Here is a 23,020-nt window from a genome sequence, read left to right as displayed (position 1 = left end):
TAGTCCTGCTGTATGTGATGTCACAGGGATGTTTTAATATAGAATACTGACCTATTAGTTTTAGTCCTGCTGTATGTGATGTCACAGGGATGTTTTAATATCGAATAATGACCTATTAGTTTTAGTCCTGCTGTATGTGATGTCACGGGGATGTTTTAATATAGAATAATGACCTATTAGTTTTAGTCCTGCTGTATGTGATGTCACGGGGATGTTTTAATATAGAATAATGACCTATTAGTTTTAGTCCTGCTGTATGTGATGTCACGGGGATGTTTTAATATAGAATAATGACCTGTTAGTTTTAGTCCTGCTGTATGTGATGTCACGGGGATGTTTTAATATAGAATAATGACCTATTAGTTTTAGTCCTGCTGTATGTGATGTCACAGGGATGTTTTAACATAGAATAATGACCTATTAGTTTTAGTCCTGCTGTATGTGATGTCATGGGGATGTTTTAATATAGAATAATGACCAATTAGTTTTAGTCCTGCTGTATGTAATGTCACGAGGATGTTTTAATATAGAATAATGACCAATTAGTGTTTGATTGATTTGTTTGATTTCATTCAAGTCAAGAATAATTGTATAATGAATGTTTTTCTTTTCAGATACCACAATATTCATCCCCTCTTTCAACGGCACGTCGTACCTGGAGCTGCCTCCCCTTGGCTCTCTGCTGCAGTCTCCTGGTGCCAGCGCGGATCCCTCTCACCCTGCCAAAGACACCACTGTTACCCTGTATCTGACTGTCAAAACCAGAGCTACACAGGGCACCATCCTCTACAGTAAGTACAAGCACGGCATTCCACTTTTGTTTCCTTTGTTTTAATCAGGAGATTGCGTTGATATTTGAGAATCCCTTTTACAGAGGAGAACTGAAAACAACATGATACGAGCAAAACCCAGAAACACAATGCACCAATGCAGTACAAAGTACAATAGTGACAAGTGCTTCGGATCGATGTTTTCTGGAGCTACTAGAGAAGATTAAGGTGCAACAAAGTAGCAAGGTGATGAAGCCTTTAGTCTTTCAGTGTATATGATTTTGAATGGTTAATTTATCTTATCGTTTTCTCTAAATGAAGCTGCAAATCTGTTATGAACATTCATAATGTTAAATAAGCTATGTTCATGAGTTACATTATCAGATAACATTGTTGTGAGAATACAGTTAAACTATATTAATTATTCAACAATGAGGCGATGAGAAGAATTAGGCTGACACAAGGAATATGAATAAAAGATGAATTGTTTGCAGCAAAGTACTGGAGGAAAGACCAGAATGATCTTTCTTGGTAACACTCTACTTGACAACCAGCGTCATAACATGTTATGACACGATCCTAACCATGTCATAATATGTCATAACAGCTGACATAACCTGTCATAATATGTCATAACAGCTGACATAACCTGTCATAATCTTTCTTGGTAACACTCTACTTGACACGGTCCTAACCATGTCATAATATGTCATAACAGCTGACATAACCTGTCATAATATGTCATAACAGCTGACATAACCTGTCATAATATGGTCATAACAGTGTCATGACCCATATACTTACATCTGTTGTGACATATTGTGTTATTTTATGGCTGGTTAATGACACCTATATAAGAGGGTCAAAACCCACATTTATTTACATGTATTTTTCCCTGCCAAGAAGTTCTCTTTCCTTTGAAAGTTTCTTAAGTCCTTTGTTGATGCTGTAAATCATTTTTTACAGACATTTTTCTTTTCAACATATTTTAAATAACATGAAGAAAATACACTTTGACACTGTCAAGAAGCATTATGACCATCATAATCATATAATCCAGATAGGCCTGTCACGTACATGCCCTTATGTCAGTCATCAGTGTCTTGTCCTGCTCCTGAAATCTGCTACTGCATTCATCCCAGTCACCAGAAACAGAGAACTGGGATAGGTGCATGTCCGACAACAATCTGTACGTAATTACAGTACAATTGTAATTTAATATGGGCAATTAAATATATAACATAAACGTACTGTTGACACGTAGACTATGGTGTAATGGAATGTTTTGTTTTGTGGGTTTTAACACTCGTATGTAGGTGTCATAACCAGCCATAAAATAACTCAATATATGTCATAACAGTTCTAAATATATGTGTCATGACAGTGTTATGACCATATTATGACAGGTTATGACATGTTATGTCAGCTGTTATGACATGTTATGACAGCTGTTATGACATGTTATGACGCTGGGTATCAAGTAAAGTGTTAGCTCTTTTTGAGTATCAAACTAAGGTCATTCTGTTTACAGTAAACAGTTAACACCAATTATTACTCTGAGATGTAGCTTTCAATGTATTTATTTTTCTGGAAAACACTTTGTTTGAAATATACATCCTATATTTAAACAGTTAAAATGAAGCGTTACCGATTCATCAAAGAAAAACTGTGTTTTAACGTGATTGTTGTATGTGGACAAAGATGCAGCATAGTGGGTTTGATTCCCGTGACCACCCCTTTGTAAAATGTATTCATGCACGATGCATTATACACCATGTTCACAAAGATGTATTCATGCACGATGCACTATATACCATGTTCACAAAGATGTATTCATGCACTATGCACTATACACCATGTTCACAAAGATGTATTCATGCACGATGCACTATATACCATGTTCACAAACATGTATTCATGCACGATGCACTATATACCATGTTCACAAAGATGTATTCATGCACTATGCACTATATACCATGTTCACAAAGATGTATTCATGCACGATGCACTATATACCATGTTCACAAAGATGTATTCATGCACGATGCACTATATACCATGTTCACAAAGATGTACGCACTCACTTTACTGTGAGTCACTATGGAAACTTCAGAAGACAAGGAGAAGCTGCCGACTCCAAGAGCTCTGACGCAATCATGTATTATTCACCAACGTTTCAACAGCAAGCTGTCTTCAGGATTTCATTGGACTTGTGCAGGTGTTTGTAATCATGACCGACTGTGGCATGATATCATTGGTCAATTTAGAAATATCCATAATACATATTAAAAAAGCATGAATGGATATCAGACGATCATAGATACAATTTCATCATAATTAAACACAATATTATTTACAAAAACACAATAATCACAGGAATGGTTTCAGATCAAAGGCAATGTGTGGTTGTTTTTTGCAGGTTCTTCTGATTCAACAGAATTGGTTATAACGGTGTTTCAAGGGAGGCGTGTGACAGCTTTCAGTCCTCAACAAACTATTGCGATCAGTTGGTTTCCTGTAAAGATCGGTGCATAGGTCATAGTCCTCGCAAATATCAAAAGATCAAGGAAACTGATTTGACGTGTGTCAGATTGCATCGTGAATCTGGAACTCCTGGTCGCTTTGGATAAAAATGCTAACTTGTATTTGTTATATTATTATAATGATTGTATTCAGGAATTGCATTGGTTGGAAAGATGTAGAGTTACCCCTCAGTGAAGTTGTAGCAACTTTTTAATATATACTGAGTTGTCCTGTGGAATGATTTCGACACCTTGTAGGGTCCATAGCCTGACGAATTGAGGCTGTTCTGAGGGGAAAAGGGGGGGGTTGCAACTCAATATTAGGAAGGTGTTCCTATTGTTTGATATGCTCAGGACTGCTGGCCCATGTTGACTCCAATGCTTCCCACAGTTGTGTAAAGTTGAATGGATGTCCTTTGGTTGGTGAACCATTCTTGATACATACAAGAAACTATTGAGCATGAAAAACATTTTTTGACACAAACCGTTGTGCTTGGCACCTACTACCATACCCCATTCAAAGGCACTTAAATCTTTTGTCTTGCCCATTCACCGTCTGAATGGCACACATATACCATCCGTTTCTCAATTGACTCATGGCTTAAAAATCCTTCTTTGTATTTGTATTTATTATGGATCCCCAAGCAGCAGCTACTCTTCCTGGGGTCCACCAAAATTATAGCAGGTTATACCATTTTAAAAACATTACAATACATTCACAGATTTCACAACACACTCTGTGTCCTCAGGCCCCTACTCCACCACTACCACATATCTACAGTACTAAATCCATGTGTGTGTGTGTGTATAGTGCGTTATTGTGTATGCATATGTCTGTGCCAATGTTTGTGTTGCTTCACAGTCCACGCTGTTCCGTATGGTGGTTTTTATATCTGTTTTTATCTGGTTTTTAAATCTAATTTTACTGCTTTGCATCAGTTACTTGTAGTCATGGCTCTATGTAGTACTGAGCGCCTCCCATAGTCTGTTCTGGACTTGGGGACTGTGAATAGACCTCTTGTGGCATGTCTTTTGGGGTATGTATGGGTGTCCGAGCTGTGTGCCAATAGTTCAAATAGACAGCTGTGTGCATTCAACATGTCAATAACTCTCATGAATACAAATAGTGATGAAGTGAATCTCTCTGCTGCCCTATTCTGAGACAATTGCAAAGTCCCTCTTTGTGTCACCAGACCACACGACTGAACAGTAGTCAAGGTGCGACAAAACTAGGGCCTGCAGGGCCTGCCTTGTTGATAGTGTTGTTAAGAATGCAGAGCAGCGCTTTATTATGGACAGACTTCTCCCCATCCTAGATACTGTTGTATCAAAATGTTTTGACCATGACAGTTTACAATCCAGGGTTACTCCAAGCAGTGTGTTACTTTAACCTGTCTCCTCCCCTTCATCTACACTGATTGAAGTGGATTTAACAAGTGATCATACAGTTGAAGTCGGAAGTTTGCATACACCTTAGCCAAATACATTTAAACTCAGTTTTCCACAATTCCTGACATTTAATCCTAGTAAAAATTCCCTGTTTTAGGATCACCATTTTATTTTAAGAATGTGAAATGTCAGAATAATAGTAGAGCAAATTATTTCTTTCAGCTTTTATTTCTTTCATCCATTCCCAGTGGGTCAGAAGTTTACATACACTCAATTAGTATTTGGTAGCATTGCCTTTAAATTGTATAACTTGGGTCAAACGTTTCTGGTAGCCTTCCACAACCTTCCCACTGTTACGGTTTTCTTCCGTCGAAGGAGAGGAGGACCAAAATGCAGCATGGTTATTTAGATACATCTTTAATAAAAATATAAACACGAACAATACAAAACAATAAACGTAACGTGAAAAACATAAACAGCCTTATCTGGTGCAAACAAACAGATACAGGAACAATCACCCACGAAACACTCAAAGAATATGGCTGCCTAAATATGGTTCCCAATCAGAGACAACGATAAACACCTGCCTCTGATTGAGAACCACTCCAGGCAACCATAGACTTTTCTAGACAACCCCACTAACCACAATCCCATAACCTAGGGGTAGCTCGGGACTGAGGAGTAGCTCGGGACTGAGGGGAAGCTCGGGACTGAGAGGAAGCTCAGGCAGGTTGATGACTCTGGCAGATCCTGGCTGACTGGCGGCTCTGGCAGATCCTGGCTGACTGGTGGATCCTGGCTGACTGTCAGATCCTGGCTGACTGGCGGCTCTGGCGGATCCATGCTGACTGGCGGCTCTGGCTGCTCCATGCTGACTGGCGGCTCTGGCTGCTCCATGCTGACTGGCGGCTCTGGCTGCTCCATGCTGACTGGCGGCTCTGGCTGCTCCATGCAGACTGGCGGCTCTGGCTGCTCCATGCAGACTGGCAGCTCCTTGCAGACTGGCAGCTCCTTGCAGACTGGAATCTCCTTGCAGCGCTGAACAGGCGGGAGACTCCGGCAGCGCTGGAGAGGAGGAAGGCTCTGGCAGCGCTGGACAGGCGAAGCGCACTGTAGGCCTGATGCGTGGTGCTGGCACTGGTGGTACTGGGCCGAGAACACGCACAGGAAGCCTGGTGCGGTGAGCTGCCACCGGAGGGCTGGTGTGTGGAGGTGGCACAGGATGGACCGGACCGTGAAGGCGTACTGGAGATCTTGAGAGCAGGGCTGGCACCAACCGCCCTGGCTGGATCTTCACCCTAGCCCGGCAGATGTGAGGAGCTGAGATGCAGCGTACCGGGCTAAGCACGTGTACTGGGGACACCGTGCGTTCCACCGCATAACACGGTGCCTGACCAGTACCACGCCCGCCACGGTTAGCACTGCTATGCGCACTGTAGCGCTGAGCTGGCACAGGACGTGCAAGGCTAGGGAGGTGCACAGGAGGCCTGGTGCGTGAGGCTAGCACAATCTTCACCAGCCGACTAGTACACACCTCAGGACGAGTATGGAGCGCTGTCCCAGGTGCTATCAAATCACCGACACGCTCCGTCGGATGAATTCCGTGCCTCATGCACCAACACAGCAACTCCCTCATAACTCTCTCCTCCAATTTCCCCATTAACTCCTTCACAGTCTCTGCTTCGCTCACCTCCAACACCGGCTCTGGTTCTGGTTTCCTCCTTGGCTCCTTACGATAAACAGGGGGAGTTGGCTCAGGTCTGACTCCTGACTGCCACACTCTCCCTGTGTCCCCCCCCAATAAATGTTTGGGGCTGACTCTCGGGCTTCCATCCACGCCGCCGTGTTCGTCTCGCCAACTCCATTCTCCTATAACCCTCCTCGCACTGCTCCAGCGAATCCCAGGCGGGCTCCAGCACTCTCCCTGGGTCGACCGCCCACCTGTCTATTTCCTCCTAAGTCGTATATTCCATACTTCGCTGCTCCTGCTGCCGCTGCCTGTCACCACGCCGCTTGGTCCTGTTGTGGTGGGTGATTCTGTTAGTTTTCTTCCGTCGAAGGAGAGGAGGACCAAAATGCAGCGTGGTTATTTAGATACATCTTTAATAAAAGATAAACACGAACAATACAAAACAATAAACGTAACGTGAAAAACCTAAACAGCCTTATCTGGTGCAAACAAACACAGATACAGGAACAATCACCCACGAAACACTCAAAGAATATGGCTGCCTAAATATGGTTCCCAATCAGAGACAACGATAAACACCTGCCTCTGATTGAGAACCACTCCAGGCAACCATAGACTATTCAAGACAACCCCACTAACCACAATCCCATAACCTACAAAAAAAACCTAGACAAAACACACCACATATATAACCCATGTCACACCCTGGCCTGACCAAAATAATAAAGAAAACACAAAATACTAAGACCAGGGCGTGACACCCACACTAAGTTGGGTGAATTTTGGCCCATTTCTCCTGACAGAGCTGGTGTAACTGAGTCAGGTTTGTAGGCCTCCTTGCTCGCTTTGTGATGGCCACGACAATATAAGCCATTTTGTCACAACTTTGGAAGTATGCTTGGGGTCATTGTCCATTTGGAAGACCCATTTGTGACCAAGCTTTAACTTCCTGACTGATGTCTTGAGATGTTGCTTCAATATATCCACATAATTTTCCTCCCTCATGAAGCCATCTATTTTGTGAAGTGCACCAGTCCCTCCTGCAGTAAAGCACCCCCACAACATGATGCTGCCACCCCAGTGCTTCACGGTTGGGATGGTGTTCCTCGGCTTACAAGCCTCCCCCTTTTTCCTCCAAACATAAGAATGGTCATTATGGCCAAACAGTTCTATTTTTGTTTCATCAGACCAGAGAACATTTCTCCAAAAAGTATGATCTTGTCACGCCCTGACCTTAGTTATCTTTGTTTCCTTTATTATTTTGGTTAGGTCAGGGTGTGACAAGGGTGGTATGTGTGTTTTTGACTTGTCTAGGGTTTTTTGTATATTTATGGGGTTTTGTTTTGTCTAGGTATATGTAGGTCTATGGTGGCCTGAATTGGTTCCCAATCAGAGGCAGCTGTTTATCGTTGTCTCTGATTGGGGATCCTATTTAGGTTGCCATTTTGGTTTTGTGGGTTGTTGTCTATGTGTAGTTGCATGTCAGCACTTGTTGTTTATAGCGGCATGTTTTGTTTGTTTAAGTGTTCTTCGTTAAATAAAAGAAGAATGTATTCCAATCACGCTGCGCCTTGGTCTCCTCGTCATGACGAACGTGACAGATCTTTGTCCCCATGTGCAGTTGCAAACCGTAGTCTGGCTTTTTCATGAAGGTTTTGGAGCAGTTGGCACATTGTGCAGGAGGTATGTGGTCAACAATGCTTGACTCAAGGAGGATCAGTTGGTTTCCTGTAAAGATCTGTGCATAGGTCATAGTCCTCGCAAATATCAAAAGATCAGTTGTAAACCGTAGTCTGGCTTTTTCATGAAGGTTTTGGAGCAGTTGCTACTTCCTTGCTGAGCGGCCTTTCAGCTTATGTCGATATAGGACTTGTTTTACTGTGGATATAAATACTTTTGTACTTGTTTACTCCGGCATCTTCACAAGGTCCTTTGCTGTTGTTCTGGGATTGATTTGCACTTTTCGCACCAAAGTACATTCATCTCTAGGAGACAGAAAGCTTCTACTTCGTGAGAGGTATGACGGCTGCGTGGTCCCATGGTGTTTATACTTGCGTACTATTGTTTGTACAGATGAACATGGTACCTTCAGGTGTTTGCAAATTGCTCCCAAGGATGAACCAGACTTGTGGAGGTTTACAAATCTTATTCTGAGGTCTTGGCTGATTTTCCCATGATGTCAAGCAAAGAGGCACTGAGTTTGAAGGTAGGCCTTGAAAAACATCCACTGGTACACCTCCAATTGACTCAAATTATGTAAATTATGTAAATTATCCTATCAGAAGCTTCTAAAGCCATGACATAATTTTCTGGAATTTTCCAAGCTGTTTAAAGGCACAGTCAACTTAGTGTATGTAAACTTCTGACCTACTGGAATTGTGATACAGTGAAATAATCTGTCTGTAAACAATTGTTGGAAAAATTACTTGTGTCAAACACAAAGTAGATGTCCTAACCGACTTGCCAAAACTATAGTTTGTTAACAAGAATTTTGTGGAGTGGTTGAAAAATGAGTTTTAATGACTCCAACCTAAGTGTATGTTAACTTCCGATTTCATCTGGTCAGTCTGTCATGGAAAGAGCAAATGTTCCTAATGTTTTGTATACTCGCTGTAAATTTTATCAGATGCTTTTATACAAAGTGTCTCACAGTACAGTGAGTGCATACATTTGAGTGTAGCCTTTATGACCGCCAGCAGGAATCAAACCCGTGACCCTGGCGTTTCAAGCTTCACGCTCTTACCAGCTGAGCCACACTGGAGTTAATGGAACAGCTATTCTCAGCTGCAGATGAATCCCTTTGAAGCTGCACAACGCATCCATTCCAGTCATGACTTCTCAGAGAGATTGGATGAGTCCCAAATATAACACCCTATTCCCTATATAGTCCACCACTCTTGACCAGGCCCCATAGTGCACTACGTAGGGAATAGGGTGCCATTTGTGACACACACAAAAGCCACCTGTTGCTGTGAGTCAGCTTTCAGTTGGTCACAAATCTATTCCGTCTTTTCTATGGAAACCAATGAGGTTGTGTTTAAAAATGTCCTCTTGTTAAGGTTAACACGTTAGAGATATGCCATTCACTAACCACATCCGTCCCTGATATAAAGTCATACTTGGTATATACTGTTGGTCACCATGGTTTCCCAGGACCTTTTAATGATACGTTCATTTGTATTTATTTTTAACTATTTTATCCTTATGAGTTGTTAAGTCTTAAGAAACAAGATATTGTACCTTTCAAAACTTTTAGGAATATTTCAGTCATTTGTTAAAGTACAAAGAAGTGTCTTAACTCGGCAGCAATGACAATACATCGTATTCCTCCTAGGAACAGTTAACCCACTGTTCCTAGGCTGTCATTGAAAATAAGAATTTGTTCTTAACTGACTTGCTTAGTTAAATAAAGGTCAAATAAAATTGCTGCTGCTGTTATTGGATGGGGAGATTGTTTTAATTATCCCCATCCCATATATCTTCATGCATTGACTGTGTCCCAAATGGCACCCTATTCCCTATAGGGCACTACGTTTAACCAGAGACATGCAGTATGGGCCCTGGTAAAACAAAGCACAGTAGTGCACTAGAAAGGAAGTGGGGTGCCATTTGGACCACTTTGTTTAGCGAGGGACAAAATGACAGATTTTTCAAGAGACGGATTTCTCACTTTATATCTTAACCAATGCTGTTCTGACAGTTTTTTAGGTGAGTCTTAAATTACTATAGTCAGTGATAATGTATATCCATTAAATATATATCCACAATACATCATGCGATCAGTCACTTTACCAACTGGGTGGTTTGTCATATACCGTCATCACTGCATGGTTCACAATGTAAGCTGGGAGTTTATCAACAAACAGTCATTTGAAAAGTTCCAACAGTGGAGTTGGAGTTGGGAGAGAAACACTGCAGGATATCGAGGCCTGACTTTCATTAATGGTTCCTTTGTCCCTATAGGAGCTGTGCAATATGGTCTCAGAGTCTCATGCCTCTACAATTCACACACAAAATAAACCTAAACCATTCTGTGCTCAGTAGTGATGTGTTTTCCAACCTCATTATTTGTTGTTAGATTGGCTTTTTCCTTCCCAATTGTACACATTGTGTAGAATAGCACTAAGGAGACAGGGTTTATAAATCCTCCACATCCTTTAGGTATTGAGTATAACAATGTGCTCTCCCTTTAGTAGATTTATAAACCTGAAATACATTGCATTTCTTGTATTTTTACTGCAGGTTCATTCTCTTTTCTAAGTTATATTTCAGGAAAAATACTTAAGAGAGAACAACCAGACTAAAGAATGCATTTTGTTGTTAAATCAGTTCCATGAATGAGGAACTTTAATCACTAATACCATTGATCATTTCTAACTCACTGGGCAAAATCGCCCTTTTGAGGATAAATTCTATAAATATTGGTGGATAAATTATATATGTATTGGAGGATAAATTATATATGTATTGGAGGATAAATTATATATGTATTGGAGGATAAATTATATACATATATTAGAGGATAAATTATATACATATTTTGGGATAAATTATATACATATTTTGGGATAAATTATATACATATTTTGGGATAAATTATATACATATTTTGGGATAAATTATATACATATATTAGAGGATAAATTATATTTATGTTGGAGGATAAATTATATACATATATTAGAGGATAAATTATATACATATTTTGGGATAAATTATATATATATTGGACAATAAATTATATAAATATGTTCATCTTCATACACATATTGGAGGGATGCCACAAGGACAGGAAGTTATCAGAGGTGAAAAGTTGATGGGATTGCTGTTGATGTCAAGTTAGCAAAGCCTTTTTTACTTCTAACCTTGTCACACACACACACACACACACACACACACACCTTCCTTGTCACATTATCTGCTTATGTATGGTTCACCTGCCATCGGCTATCTGACAGCATTTATCTTCTGTTGCTTCCCATCAAACGCCTCATAAATTCCCTCTATAGATTAGAACAGGATGACAACATGCTCACTCTGACAACATCAGGTTTTCCCTGTCATCGTCTCCTTTCTCTTCTCTTTACACACACACACACACACACACACACACACACACACACACACACACACACACACACAGAGAGAGAGACACAGACACACACAACCCACCACAATTTTAACTAATGAGGAATGTACATTAAACAGGTTGTGTTCACTGTTAAGTCTATACCAAGAAGAAGGAACAAGTCAATGGACACATTTAAGTACATGTTATTTGTCACATGCTTTGTAAACAACAGGTGGACTAACAGTAAAATACATACAGGCCCTTCCCAGCAATACAGAGATAAAGACAGGAGAGAAATAATAGAAACACTATTAAACACTTAATAATAAAAGTAATAATAGATACAGAATGAGTCATGATAACATGTCTATACTGTCTACAAGGGGTACCAGTACTGAGTCATGATAACATGTCTATACTGTCTACAAGGGGTACCAGTACTGAGTCATGATAACATGTCTATACTGTCTACAAGGGGTACCAGTACTGAGTCATGATAACATGTCTATACTGTCTACAAGGGGTACCAGTACTGAGTCATGATAACATGTCTATACTGTACTAGTACTGAGTCATGATAACATGTCTATACTGTCTACAAGGGGTACTACTGAGTCATGATAACATGTCTATACTGTCTACAAGGGGTACCAGTACTGAGTCATGATAACATGTCTATACTGTCTACAAGGGGTACCAGTACTGAGTCATGATAACATGTCTATACTGTCTACAAGGGGTACCAGTACTGAGTCATGATAACATGTCTATACTGTCTACAAGGGGTACTAGTACTGAGTCATGATAACATGTCTATACTGTCTACAAGGGGTACCAGTACTGAGTCATGATAACATGTCTATACTGTCTACAAGGGGTACCAGTACTGAGTCATGATAACATGTCTATACTGTCTACAAGGGGTACCAGTACTGAGTCATGATAACATGTCTATACTGTCTACAAGGGGTACCAGTACTGAGTCATGATAACATGTCTATACTGTCTACAAGGGGTACCAGTACTGAGTCATGATAACATGTCTATACTGTCTACAAGGGGTACTAGTACTGAGTCATGATAACATGTCTATACTGTCTACAAGGGGTACCAGTACTGAGTCATGATAACATGTCTATACTGTCTACAATAACATGTCTATACTGGGTACTAGTACTGAGTCATGATAACATGTCTATACTGTCTACAAGGGGTACCAGTACTGAGTCATGATAACATGTCTATACTGTCTACAAGGGGTACTAGTACTGAGTCATGATAACATGTCTATACTGTCTACAAGGGGTACCAGTACTGAGTCATGATAACATGTCTATACTGTCTACAAGGGGTACAGTACTGGTCATGATAACATGTACTGTCTAGGGTACCAGTGAGTCATGATAACATGTCTATACTGTCTACAAGGGGTACCAGTACTGAGTCATGATAACATGTCTATACTGTCTACAAGGGGTACCAGTACTGAGTCATGATAACATGTCTATACTGTCTGCAAGGGGTACCAGTACTGAGTCATGATAACATGTCTATACTGTCTACAAGGGGTACCAGTACTGAGTCATGATAACATGTCTATACTGTCTACAAGGGGTACCAGTACTGAGTCATGATAACATGTCTATACTGTCTACAAGGGGTACCAGTACTGAGTCATGATAACATGTCTATACTGTCTACAAGGGGTACCAGTACTGAGTCATGATAACATGTCTATACTGTCTACAAGGGGTACCAGTACTGAGTCATGATAACATGTCTATACTGTCTGTAAGGGGTACCAGTACTGAGTCATGATAACATGTCTATACTGTCTACAAGGGGTACCAGTACTGAGTCATGATAACATGTCTATACTGTCTGCAAGGAGTACCAGTACTGAGTCATGATAACATGTCTATACTGTCTACAAGGGGTACCAGTACTGAGTCATGATAACATGTCTATACTGTCTACAAGGGGTACCAGTACTCATGATAACATGTCTATGATAACATGTCATGATAACATGTCTATACTGTCTAAAGGGGTACCAGTACTGAGTCATGATAACATGTCTATACTGTCTACAAGGGGTACCAGTACTGAGTCATGATAACATGTCTATACTGTCTGCAAGGGGTACCAGTACTGAGTCATGATAACATGTCTATACTGTCTGCAAGGAGTACCAGTACTGAGTCATGATAACATGTCTATACTGTCTGCAAGGAGTACCAGTACTGAGTCATGATAACATGTCTATACTGTCTGCAAGGGGTACCAGTACTGAGTCATGATAACATGTCTATACTGTCTGCAAGGAGTACCAGTACTGAGTCATGATAACATGTCTATACTGTCTACAAGGGGTACCAGTACTGAGTCATGATAACATGTCTATACTGTCTACAAGGGGTACCAGTACTGAGTCATGATAACATGTCTATACTGTCTACAAGGGGTACCAGTACTGAGTCATGATAACATGTCTATACTGTCTACAAGGGGTACCAGTACTGAGTCATGATAACATGTCTATACTGTCTACAAGGGGTACCAGTACTGAGTCATGATAACATGTCTATACTGTCTGCAAGGGGTACCAGTACTGAGTCATGATAACATGTCTATACTGTCTGCAAGGAGTACCAGTACTGAGTCATGATAACATGTCTATACTGTCTGCAAGGAGTACCAGTACTGAGTCATGATAACATGTCTATACTGTCTGCAAGGGGTACCAGTACTGAGTCATGATAACATGTCTATACTGTCTGTAAGGGGTACCAGTACTGAGTAATGGTAACTTGGTTATATACACGGGGTACCAGTACTGAGTCATCATAACTTGGCTATATACACGGGGTACCAGTACTGAGTAATGATAACAACTTTTAACAACTTTTTCTTGGGTTATATACAAGGGGTACCAGTACTGAGTAATGATAACTTGGTTATATACAAGGGGTACCGGTACTGAGTAATGATAACTTGGTTATATACAAGGGGTACCGGTACTGAGTAATGATAACTTGGTTATATACAAGGGGTACCGGTACTGAGTAATGATAAATTGTCTATATAAAGGGGGTACCAGTACTGAGTCATGATAACTTGGCTATATACAAGGGGTACCAGTCTCGGGTCCGTACGGGAGTTGTAGAGATGAGACAAGATAGTAACTACTAAAAACAATTGCATACTACGAAATCGGGGTGAAAAAAGGGGGTAAAATTTTAAAAAATATATATTTAAAAAAGAAATAAAAAAAGTTTGTGCAACAAGGCTCACTGCATATAGTCCAGGTAACTATTTACCTAACTATTTAGCAGTCTTGTGGTTTGGAGGTAGAAGCTGTTCATGGTCTTGTTGGTTCTAGACTTGGCGCTCCGGTACCGCTGGCTGTGAGGTAGCAGAAAGAACTAGGGTGGCTGGAGTCTTTAACTATTTTTAGGGCCTTCCTCTGACACCGTCTGGTATAGAGGTCCTGGATGGAAGGGAGCTCGGCCTCAGTGATGTACGCACTACACCCTGTATTGCCTTGCCAATCAGTTGCCATACCAAGCGGTGATGCAGCCAGTCAATATGCTCTTAATGGGGCAGCTGTAGAACTTTTTGTAGATCCTAGGGCCTGGATCCTAGGAAGTCCAGTATCCAGTTGCAGAGGGAGGTGTTCAGTCCCAGGGTCCTGAGTTTAGTTATGGGCTTGGAGGGCACTATGGTGTTGAACGCTGAGCTGTAGTCAATGAACAGCATTCTCACATAGGTGTTCCTGTTATCCAGGTGGGAAAGGGCAGTGAGGACTGCGATAGAGATTGAACAAAGATAAGGAAGTGCCGATGGACTCCGCTGTTTAGAGGAATTAAACACAGATTTGTGTCCTAATATATTTATCCCAATGTCAATACACAGGGTTCATGTCTGTGCGTACGTTCACTCTGATCTGGCCATTATCAAAGATGCTCTTGCAGCAGTCGAAAATGCACTAACCAGAATGCAGTGCAGGGTGCAAACCGGGGGTTAAAAAGACTGAATGTTCATGAAGCACAGGGAAGAACACAGCATCCCCTTTCATCTGTCTGGGTTTGTGCAGCCCACAGAGAGAGAGGAGGCAGCCCTTCTCACATACATTAGAGGACAGGAACTGAAAGAGAAAACTCCTGAGATCAAACCGTTAATCAGAGGAGGAGAACCAGGAAGACATAGCAGCATGCTACATCAAGATGCAGAGAATATTTCTTAGCCCAAATCCGCTTCTTTCCTTTCACTCATCCCCCTCTCCTCTCCTCTTCTCCACGCGCCTCCCTCCCTCCCTGAAGTGCCGAGTGAGACTCCCTTTGGGCTTAACTTGTCAGCCAGAAGGAGAAAGAGAGAGGGGAGGGGGACAAAGAGAGAGGGGAGGGGGATAGAGAAGGGGGGGACAGAAGGAGGTAAATGGAGGGAGAGAGAGGGGTGGGGGGAAGTTAGAGAAGGGAGGGAGAGAGAGACAGCGAACAGGTGACAGGCAAGTGTTGACTAAAGGACAAACGCTCTGTTCCGCCTAGCGCAGAGTAACAGGGCCATGGGGACAGTAGAACAGTCATTTGTCATGTCCTCGCCAATAGAAGAAAAGAAAAACTACAGAAGAAAAAATGTAAGACTCGAATAGTGAACATAAACATCTATCCTATAGAAAGACTGAAGGGGTCAACATAAACATCTATCCTATAGAAAGACTGAAGGCCCAACATAAACATCTATACTATAGAAAGACTGAAGGGGTCAACATAAACATCTATACTATAGAAAGACTGAAGGCCCAACATAAACATCTATACTATAGAAAGACTGAAGGGGTCAACATAAACATCTATCCTATAGAAAGGCTGAAGGCCCAACATAAACATCTATACTATAGAAAGACTGAAGGGGTCAACATAAACATCTATACTATAGAAAGACTGAAGGGGTCAACATAAACATCTATACTATAGAAAGACTGAAGGCCCAACATAAACATCTATACTATAGAAAGACTGAAGGGGTCAACATAAACATCTATCCTATAGAAAGACTGAAGGGGTCAACATAAACATCTATACTATAGAAAGACTGAAGGCCCAACATAAACATCTATACTATAGAAAGACTGAAGGGGTCAACATAAACATCTATCCTATAGAAAGACTGAAGGGGTCAACATAAACATCTATCCTATAGAAAGACTGAAGGGGTCAACATAAACATCTATACTATAGAAAGGCTGAAGGCCCAACATAAACATCTATACTATAGAAAGGCTGAAGGGGTCAACATGAAAGACTGAAGGGGTCAACATAAACATCTATCTATACTATAGAAAGACTGAAGGCTGAAGGGGTCAACATAAACATCTATACTATAGAAAGACTGAAGGGGTCAACATAAACATCTATACTATAGAAAGACTGAAGGCCCAACATAAACATTTATACCATAGAAAGGCTGAAGGCCCAACATAAACATCTATACCATAGAAAGGCTGAAGGGGTCAACATAAACATCTATACTATAGAAAGGCTGAAGGCCCAACATAAACATCTATACTATAGAAAGACTGAAGGCCCAACATAAACATCTATACTATAGAAAGACTGAAGGAAAGGCTGAAGGGGTCAAAACATCTAAACATCTAAACATCTATACTATAGAAAGGCTGAAGGGGTCTGAAGGCTGAAGGGGTCAACATAAACATCTATACTATAGAAAGACTGAAGGCCCAACATAAACATCTATACTATAGAAAGGCTGAAGGGGTCAACATAAACATCTATACTATAGAAAGGCTGAAGGGGTCAACATAAACATCTATACTATAGAAAGGCTGAAGGGGTCAACATAAACATCTATACTATAGAAAGGCTGAAGGGGTCAACATAAACATCTATACTATAGAAAGGCTGAAGGGGTCAACATAAACATCTATACTATAGAAAGGCTGAAGGCCCAACATAAACATCTATACTATAGAAAGGCTGAAGGCCCAACATAAACATCTATACTATAGAAAGGCTGAAGGCCCAACATAAACATCTATACTATAGAAAGGCTGAAGGCCCAACATAAACATCTATACTATAGAAAGACTGAAGGCCCAACATAAACATCTATCCTATAGAAAGGCTGAAGGCCCAACATAAACATCTATACTATAGAAAGACTGAAGGCCCAACATAAACATCTATACTATAGAAAGACTGAAGGCCCAACATAAACATCTATACTATAGAAAGGCTGAAGGGGTCAACATAAACATCTATACTATAGGAAGGCTGAAGGCCCAACATAAACATCTATACTATAGAAAGGCTGAAGGCCCAACATAAACATCTATACTATAGAAAGACTGAAGGCCCAACATAAACATCTATACTATAGAAAGGCTGAAGGCCCAACATAAACATCTATACTATAGGAAGGCTGAAGGCCCAACATAAACATCTATACTATAGAAAGGCTGAAGGCCCAACATAAACATCTATACTATAGAAAGGCTGAAGGCCCAACATAAACATCTATACTAAAAGGCATCTATACTATAGAAAGGCTGAAGGGGAAGGCTGAAGGCCCAACATAAACATCTATACTAAAGGCTAGAAATAAACATCTATACTATAGGCTGAAGGGGTCAACATAAACATCTATACTATAGAAAGGCTGAAGGCCCAACATAAACATCTATACTATAGAAAGGCTGAAGGGGTGAAGGCAACATAAACATCTATACTATAGGAAGGCTGAAGGCCCAACATAAACATCTATACTATAGAAAGACTGAAGGCCCAACATAAACATCTATACTATAGGAAGGCTGAAGGGGAAGGCTGAAGGCAACATAAACATCTATACTATAGAAAGACTATAAACATCTATACTATAGAAAGGCTGAAGGGGTAAACAACATAAACATCTATACTATAGAAAGACTGAAGGCCCAACATAAACATCTATACTATAGAAAGGCTGAAGGCCCAACATAAACATCTATACTATAGGAAGGCTCAACATAAACATCTATACTATAGAAAGGCTGAAGGGAAGGCCCAACATAAACATCTATACTATAAAGGCTGAAGGCCCAACATAAACATCTATACTATAGAAAGGCTGAAGGCCTAACATAAACATCTATACTATAGAAAGACTGAAGGCCCAACATAAACATCTATACTATAGAAAGACTGAAGGGGTAAACATCTATACATAAACATAAACTATACTATAGAAAGGCTGAAGGGGTCAACATAAACATCTATACTATAGAAAGGCTGAAGGCTGAAGGCCAACATAAACATCTATACTATAGAAAGCTGAAGGCCCAACATAAACATCTATACTATAGAAAGACTGAAGGCCCAACATAAACATCTATACTATAGGAAGGCTGAAGGCCCAACATAAACATCTATACTATAGGAAGGCTATCTAGAAGGCTGAAGGCCCAACATAAACATCTATACTATAGAAAGACTGAAGGCCCAACATAAACATCTATACTATAGGAAGGCTGAAGGCCCAACATAAACATCTATACTATAGAAGGCTGAAGGCCCAACATAAACATCTATACTATAGAAAGACTGAAGGCCCAACATAAACATCTATACTATAGGAAGGCTGAAGGCCCAACTGATAAACATCTATACTATAGAAAGGCTGAAGGCCTAACATAAACATCTATACTATAGAAAGACTGAAGGCCCAACATAAACATCTATACTATAGAAAGGAAGGCCCAACATAAACATCTATACTATAAACATCTATACTATAGAAAGGCTGAAGGCCCAACATAAACATCTATACTATAGGAAGGCTGAAGGCCTAACATAAACATCTATACTATAGAAAGGCTGAAGGCTAAACATCTATACTATAGAAGGCTGAAGGCCCAACATAAACATCTATACTATAGGAAGGCTGAAGGCCCAACATAAACATCTATACTATAGAAAGGCTGAAGGCCCAACATAAACATCTAACATCTATACTATAGAAAAGGCTGAAGGCTGAAGGCCCAACATAAACATCTATCAACATAAACATCTATACTATAGAAAGGCTGAAGGCCCAACATAAACATCTATACTATAGAAAGGCTGAAGGCCTAACATAAACATCTATACTATAGGAAGGCTGAAGGCCCAACATAAACATCTATACTATAGAAAGGCTGAAGGCCCAACATAAACATCTATCATAGGAAGGCTGAAGGCCCAACATAAACATCTATACTATAGAAAGGCTGAAGGCCCAACATAAACATCTATACTATAAACATCTATCATAGAAAGGCTGAAGGGGTCAACATAAACATCTATACTATAGAAAGGCTGAAGGGGTCAACATAAACATCTATACTATAGAAAGGCTGAAGGCCCAACATAAACATCTATACTATAGAAAGGCTGAAGGCCCAACATAAACATCTATACTATAGAAGGCTAAACATCTATACTATAGGAAGGCTGAAGGCCCAACATCAACATAAACATCTATCTATAGAAAGACTGAAGGCCCAACATAAACATCTATACTATAGAAAGGAAGGCCCAACATAAACATCTATACTATAGAAAGACTGAAGGCCCAACATAAACATCTATACTATAGAAAGGCTGAAGGCCCAACATAAACATCTATAGAAAGGCTGAAGGCCCAACATAAACATCTATACTATAGGAAGGCTGAAGGCCCAACATAAACATCTAAACATAAACATCTATACTATAGAAAGGGCCCAACATAAACATGAAGGGGTCAACATAAACATCTATACTATAGGAAGGCTGAAGGCCCAACATAAACATCTATACTATAGAAAGGCTGAAGGAAGGCTGAAGGCCCAACATAAACATCTATACTATAGAAAAGGCTGATAGGGCTGAAGGCCCAACATAAACATCTATACTATAGAAAGACTGAAGGCCCAACATAAACATCTATACTATAGAAAGGCTGAAGGCCCAACATAAACATCTATACTATAGGAAGGCTGAAGGCAACATAAACATCTATACTATAGAAAGGCTGAAGGGGTCAACATAAACATCTATACTATAGAAAGGCTGAAGGGGTCAACATAAACATCTATACTATAGAAAGGCTGAAGGGGTCAACATAAACATCTATACTATAGAAAGGCTGAAGGCCCAACATAAACATCTATACTATAGAAAGACTGAAGGCCCAACATAAACATCTATAGAAAGACTGAAGGCCCAACATAAACATCTATACTATAGAAAGACATAAACATCTATACTATAGAAAGGCTGAAGGCCCAACATAAACATCTATACTATAGGAAGGCTGAAGGCCTAACATAAACATCTATACTATAGAAAGGCTGAAGGCCTAACATAAACATCTATACTATAGAAAGGCTGAAGGCCCAACATAAACATCTATACTATAGAAAGGCTGAAGGCCCAACATAAACATCTATACTATAGGAAGGCTGAAGGCCCAACATAAACATCTATACTATAGAAAGGCTGAAGGCCCAACATAAACATCTATACTATAGAAAGGCTGAAGGGGTCAACATAAACATCTATACTATAGAAAGGCTGAAGGGGTCAACATAAACATCTATACTATAGAAAGGCTGAAGGCATCTATCAAGGAAGGCAACATAAACATCTATACTATAGAAAGGCTGAAGGCTGAAGGGAAGGCCAACATAAACATCTATACTATAGAAAGGCTGAAGGCCATAAACATCTAAACATCTATACTATAGAAAGGCTGAAGGCCCAACATAAACATCTATAGGAAGGCTGAAGGCCCAACATAAACATCTATACTATAGAAAGGCTGAAGGCTAAACATCTATACTATAGAAAGGCTGAAGGACATAAACATCTATCATAGGAAGGCTGAAGGCCCAACATAAACATCTATACTATAGAAAGGCTGAAGGCCCAACATAAACATCTATACTATAGAAAGGCCCAACATAAACATCTATACTATAGAAAGGCTGAAGGCCCAACATAAACATCTATACTATAGGAAGGCTGAAGGCCCAACATAAACATCTATACTATAGAAAGGCTGAAGGCCCAACATAAACATCTATACTATAGAAAGGCTGAAGGCCCAACATAAACATCTATACTATAGAAAGGCTGAAGGCCCAACATAAACATCTATACTATAGAAAGGCTGAAGGCCCAACATAAACATCTATACTATAGGAAGGCTGAAGGCCCAACATAAACATCTATCATAGGAGCGTCAAGCAGCGTAATTCTTCCCCACATATATCACAGCACAATAGAAGACAGTTGTCTCTGGAATTAGAAAGGAAGGGAGTTTTAAATAGCTGAGCCAGTTTTAGTCTGTGTGATGGTGCGTTCTCCCCCTCTCTCTTTTGTTGTTTAATAGAAAGGGAACCCACAGCAAAACAATGCTCCTCTAAAGTACTGGCATTAATTTGGTTTCAGTACTGAGAGGGGCTCTATCATTGAACTGGCCAGGATACAGTTTCATTCTGGCACTAGGCTAAATGAGACAGCTGTTACTTATGCTGTTATAGAAGATGTGAAGCTTATTCTTAGTGGGGCCACAGAATTCAATTGGTGTAAATGTTTTACACACAAGAATATACTCTAGGCCGGGGGTTGATTTCCTGGACACAGATTAAGACTAGGCCTGAACTAAAAAGCTTTAACTAGAATCTCTACTGAAATATATAATATATTTTTAGTCCAGGGCTGAATATAACCCTCCTACTCCAACCACTCCAATCTGTGAGTGTTTGTGCTTATTTCGAGTGGGTTGGAATCAAAGCAGAAGCCACATTTCTGTGGACTGAAAGGAAAATTAAGAAATTAAGTGTCTTATTCTCCCTATTGTAACATTTGATAGAATGATTGAGATCATTTAACTTCCCATGAAGTTCCCTTGAAGTTCCCCTGCACTTCCCTTGAAGTTCCCATGAAGTTCCCTTGAAGTTCCCTTGCACTTCCCTTGAAGTTCCCTTGAAGTTCCCCTGCACTTCCCATGAAGTTCCCTTGAAGTTCCCCTGCACTTCCCTTGAAGTTCCCTTGCACTTCCATTGAAGTTCCCATGAAGTTCCCTTGAAGTTCCCCTGCACTTCCAATGAAGTTCCCTTGAAGTTCCCTTGCACTTCCCTTGAAGTTCCCCTGCACTTCCCATGAAGTTCCCCTGCAATCCTCCCAAGTTTGGCAGCACTTTACGTGAACTGAACATACGTCATAGCAGAATCATAACATCGACATAACTTGCTTTTTTTATCAGATTAAATTAAGATATGCTCATTCATGTAAATAAACTGCCACCCAATTAACATCCCAAGCACAACCACTTGCACCACTCAAGTCAAAACAGCTTCCAGTTGAAACAGCTTCCAGTTGAAACATCCTCCAGTTGAAACAGCTTCCAGTTGAAACAGCTTCCAGTTGAAACATCCTCCAGTTGAAACAGCTTCCAGTTGAAACATCCTCCAGTTGAAACATCCTCCAGTTGAAACAGCTTCCAGTTGAAACAGCTTCCAGTTGAAACATCCTCCAGTTGAAACAGCTTC

At 40.3% G+C, this 23,020-nt stretch overlaps 1 protein-coding gene across 1 annotated transcript in view; it reads left to right on the top strand.

Annotated features, from left to right (window-relative positions):
- Window positions 1–614: 614 nt before the first annotated feature.
- Window positions 615–23,020, top strand: part of LOC115124198 (protein eyes shut homolog) — a gene marked incomplete at its 5' end in the record, with an annotated part of 115,132 nt that continues 92,726 nt past the window's right edge. The window contains one exon of the mRNA XM_065016611.1: window positions 615–791. Coding sequence (XP_064872683.1) covers window positions 615–791 — 177 coding nt within the window. The remainder of the gene's footprint in view (window positions 792–23,020) is intronic.

The sequence above is a fragment of the Oncorhynchus nerka genome, unplaced genomic scaffold, assembly GCF_034236695.1.
Source record: "Oncorhynchus nerka isolate Pitt River unplaced genomic scaffold, Oner_Uvic_2.0 unplaced_scaffold_949, whole genome shotgun sequence".
Taxonomy (NCBI): Eukaryota; Metazoa; Chordata; class Actinopteri; order Salmoniformes; family Salmonidae; genus Oncorhynchus; species Oncorhynchus nerka.
Note: the sequence above shows the minus strand (reverse complement) of the source record. Positions and strands in the feature narration are given on the sequence as shown.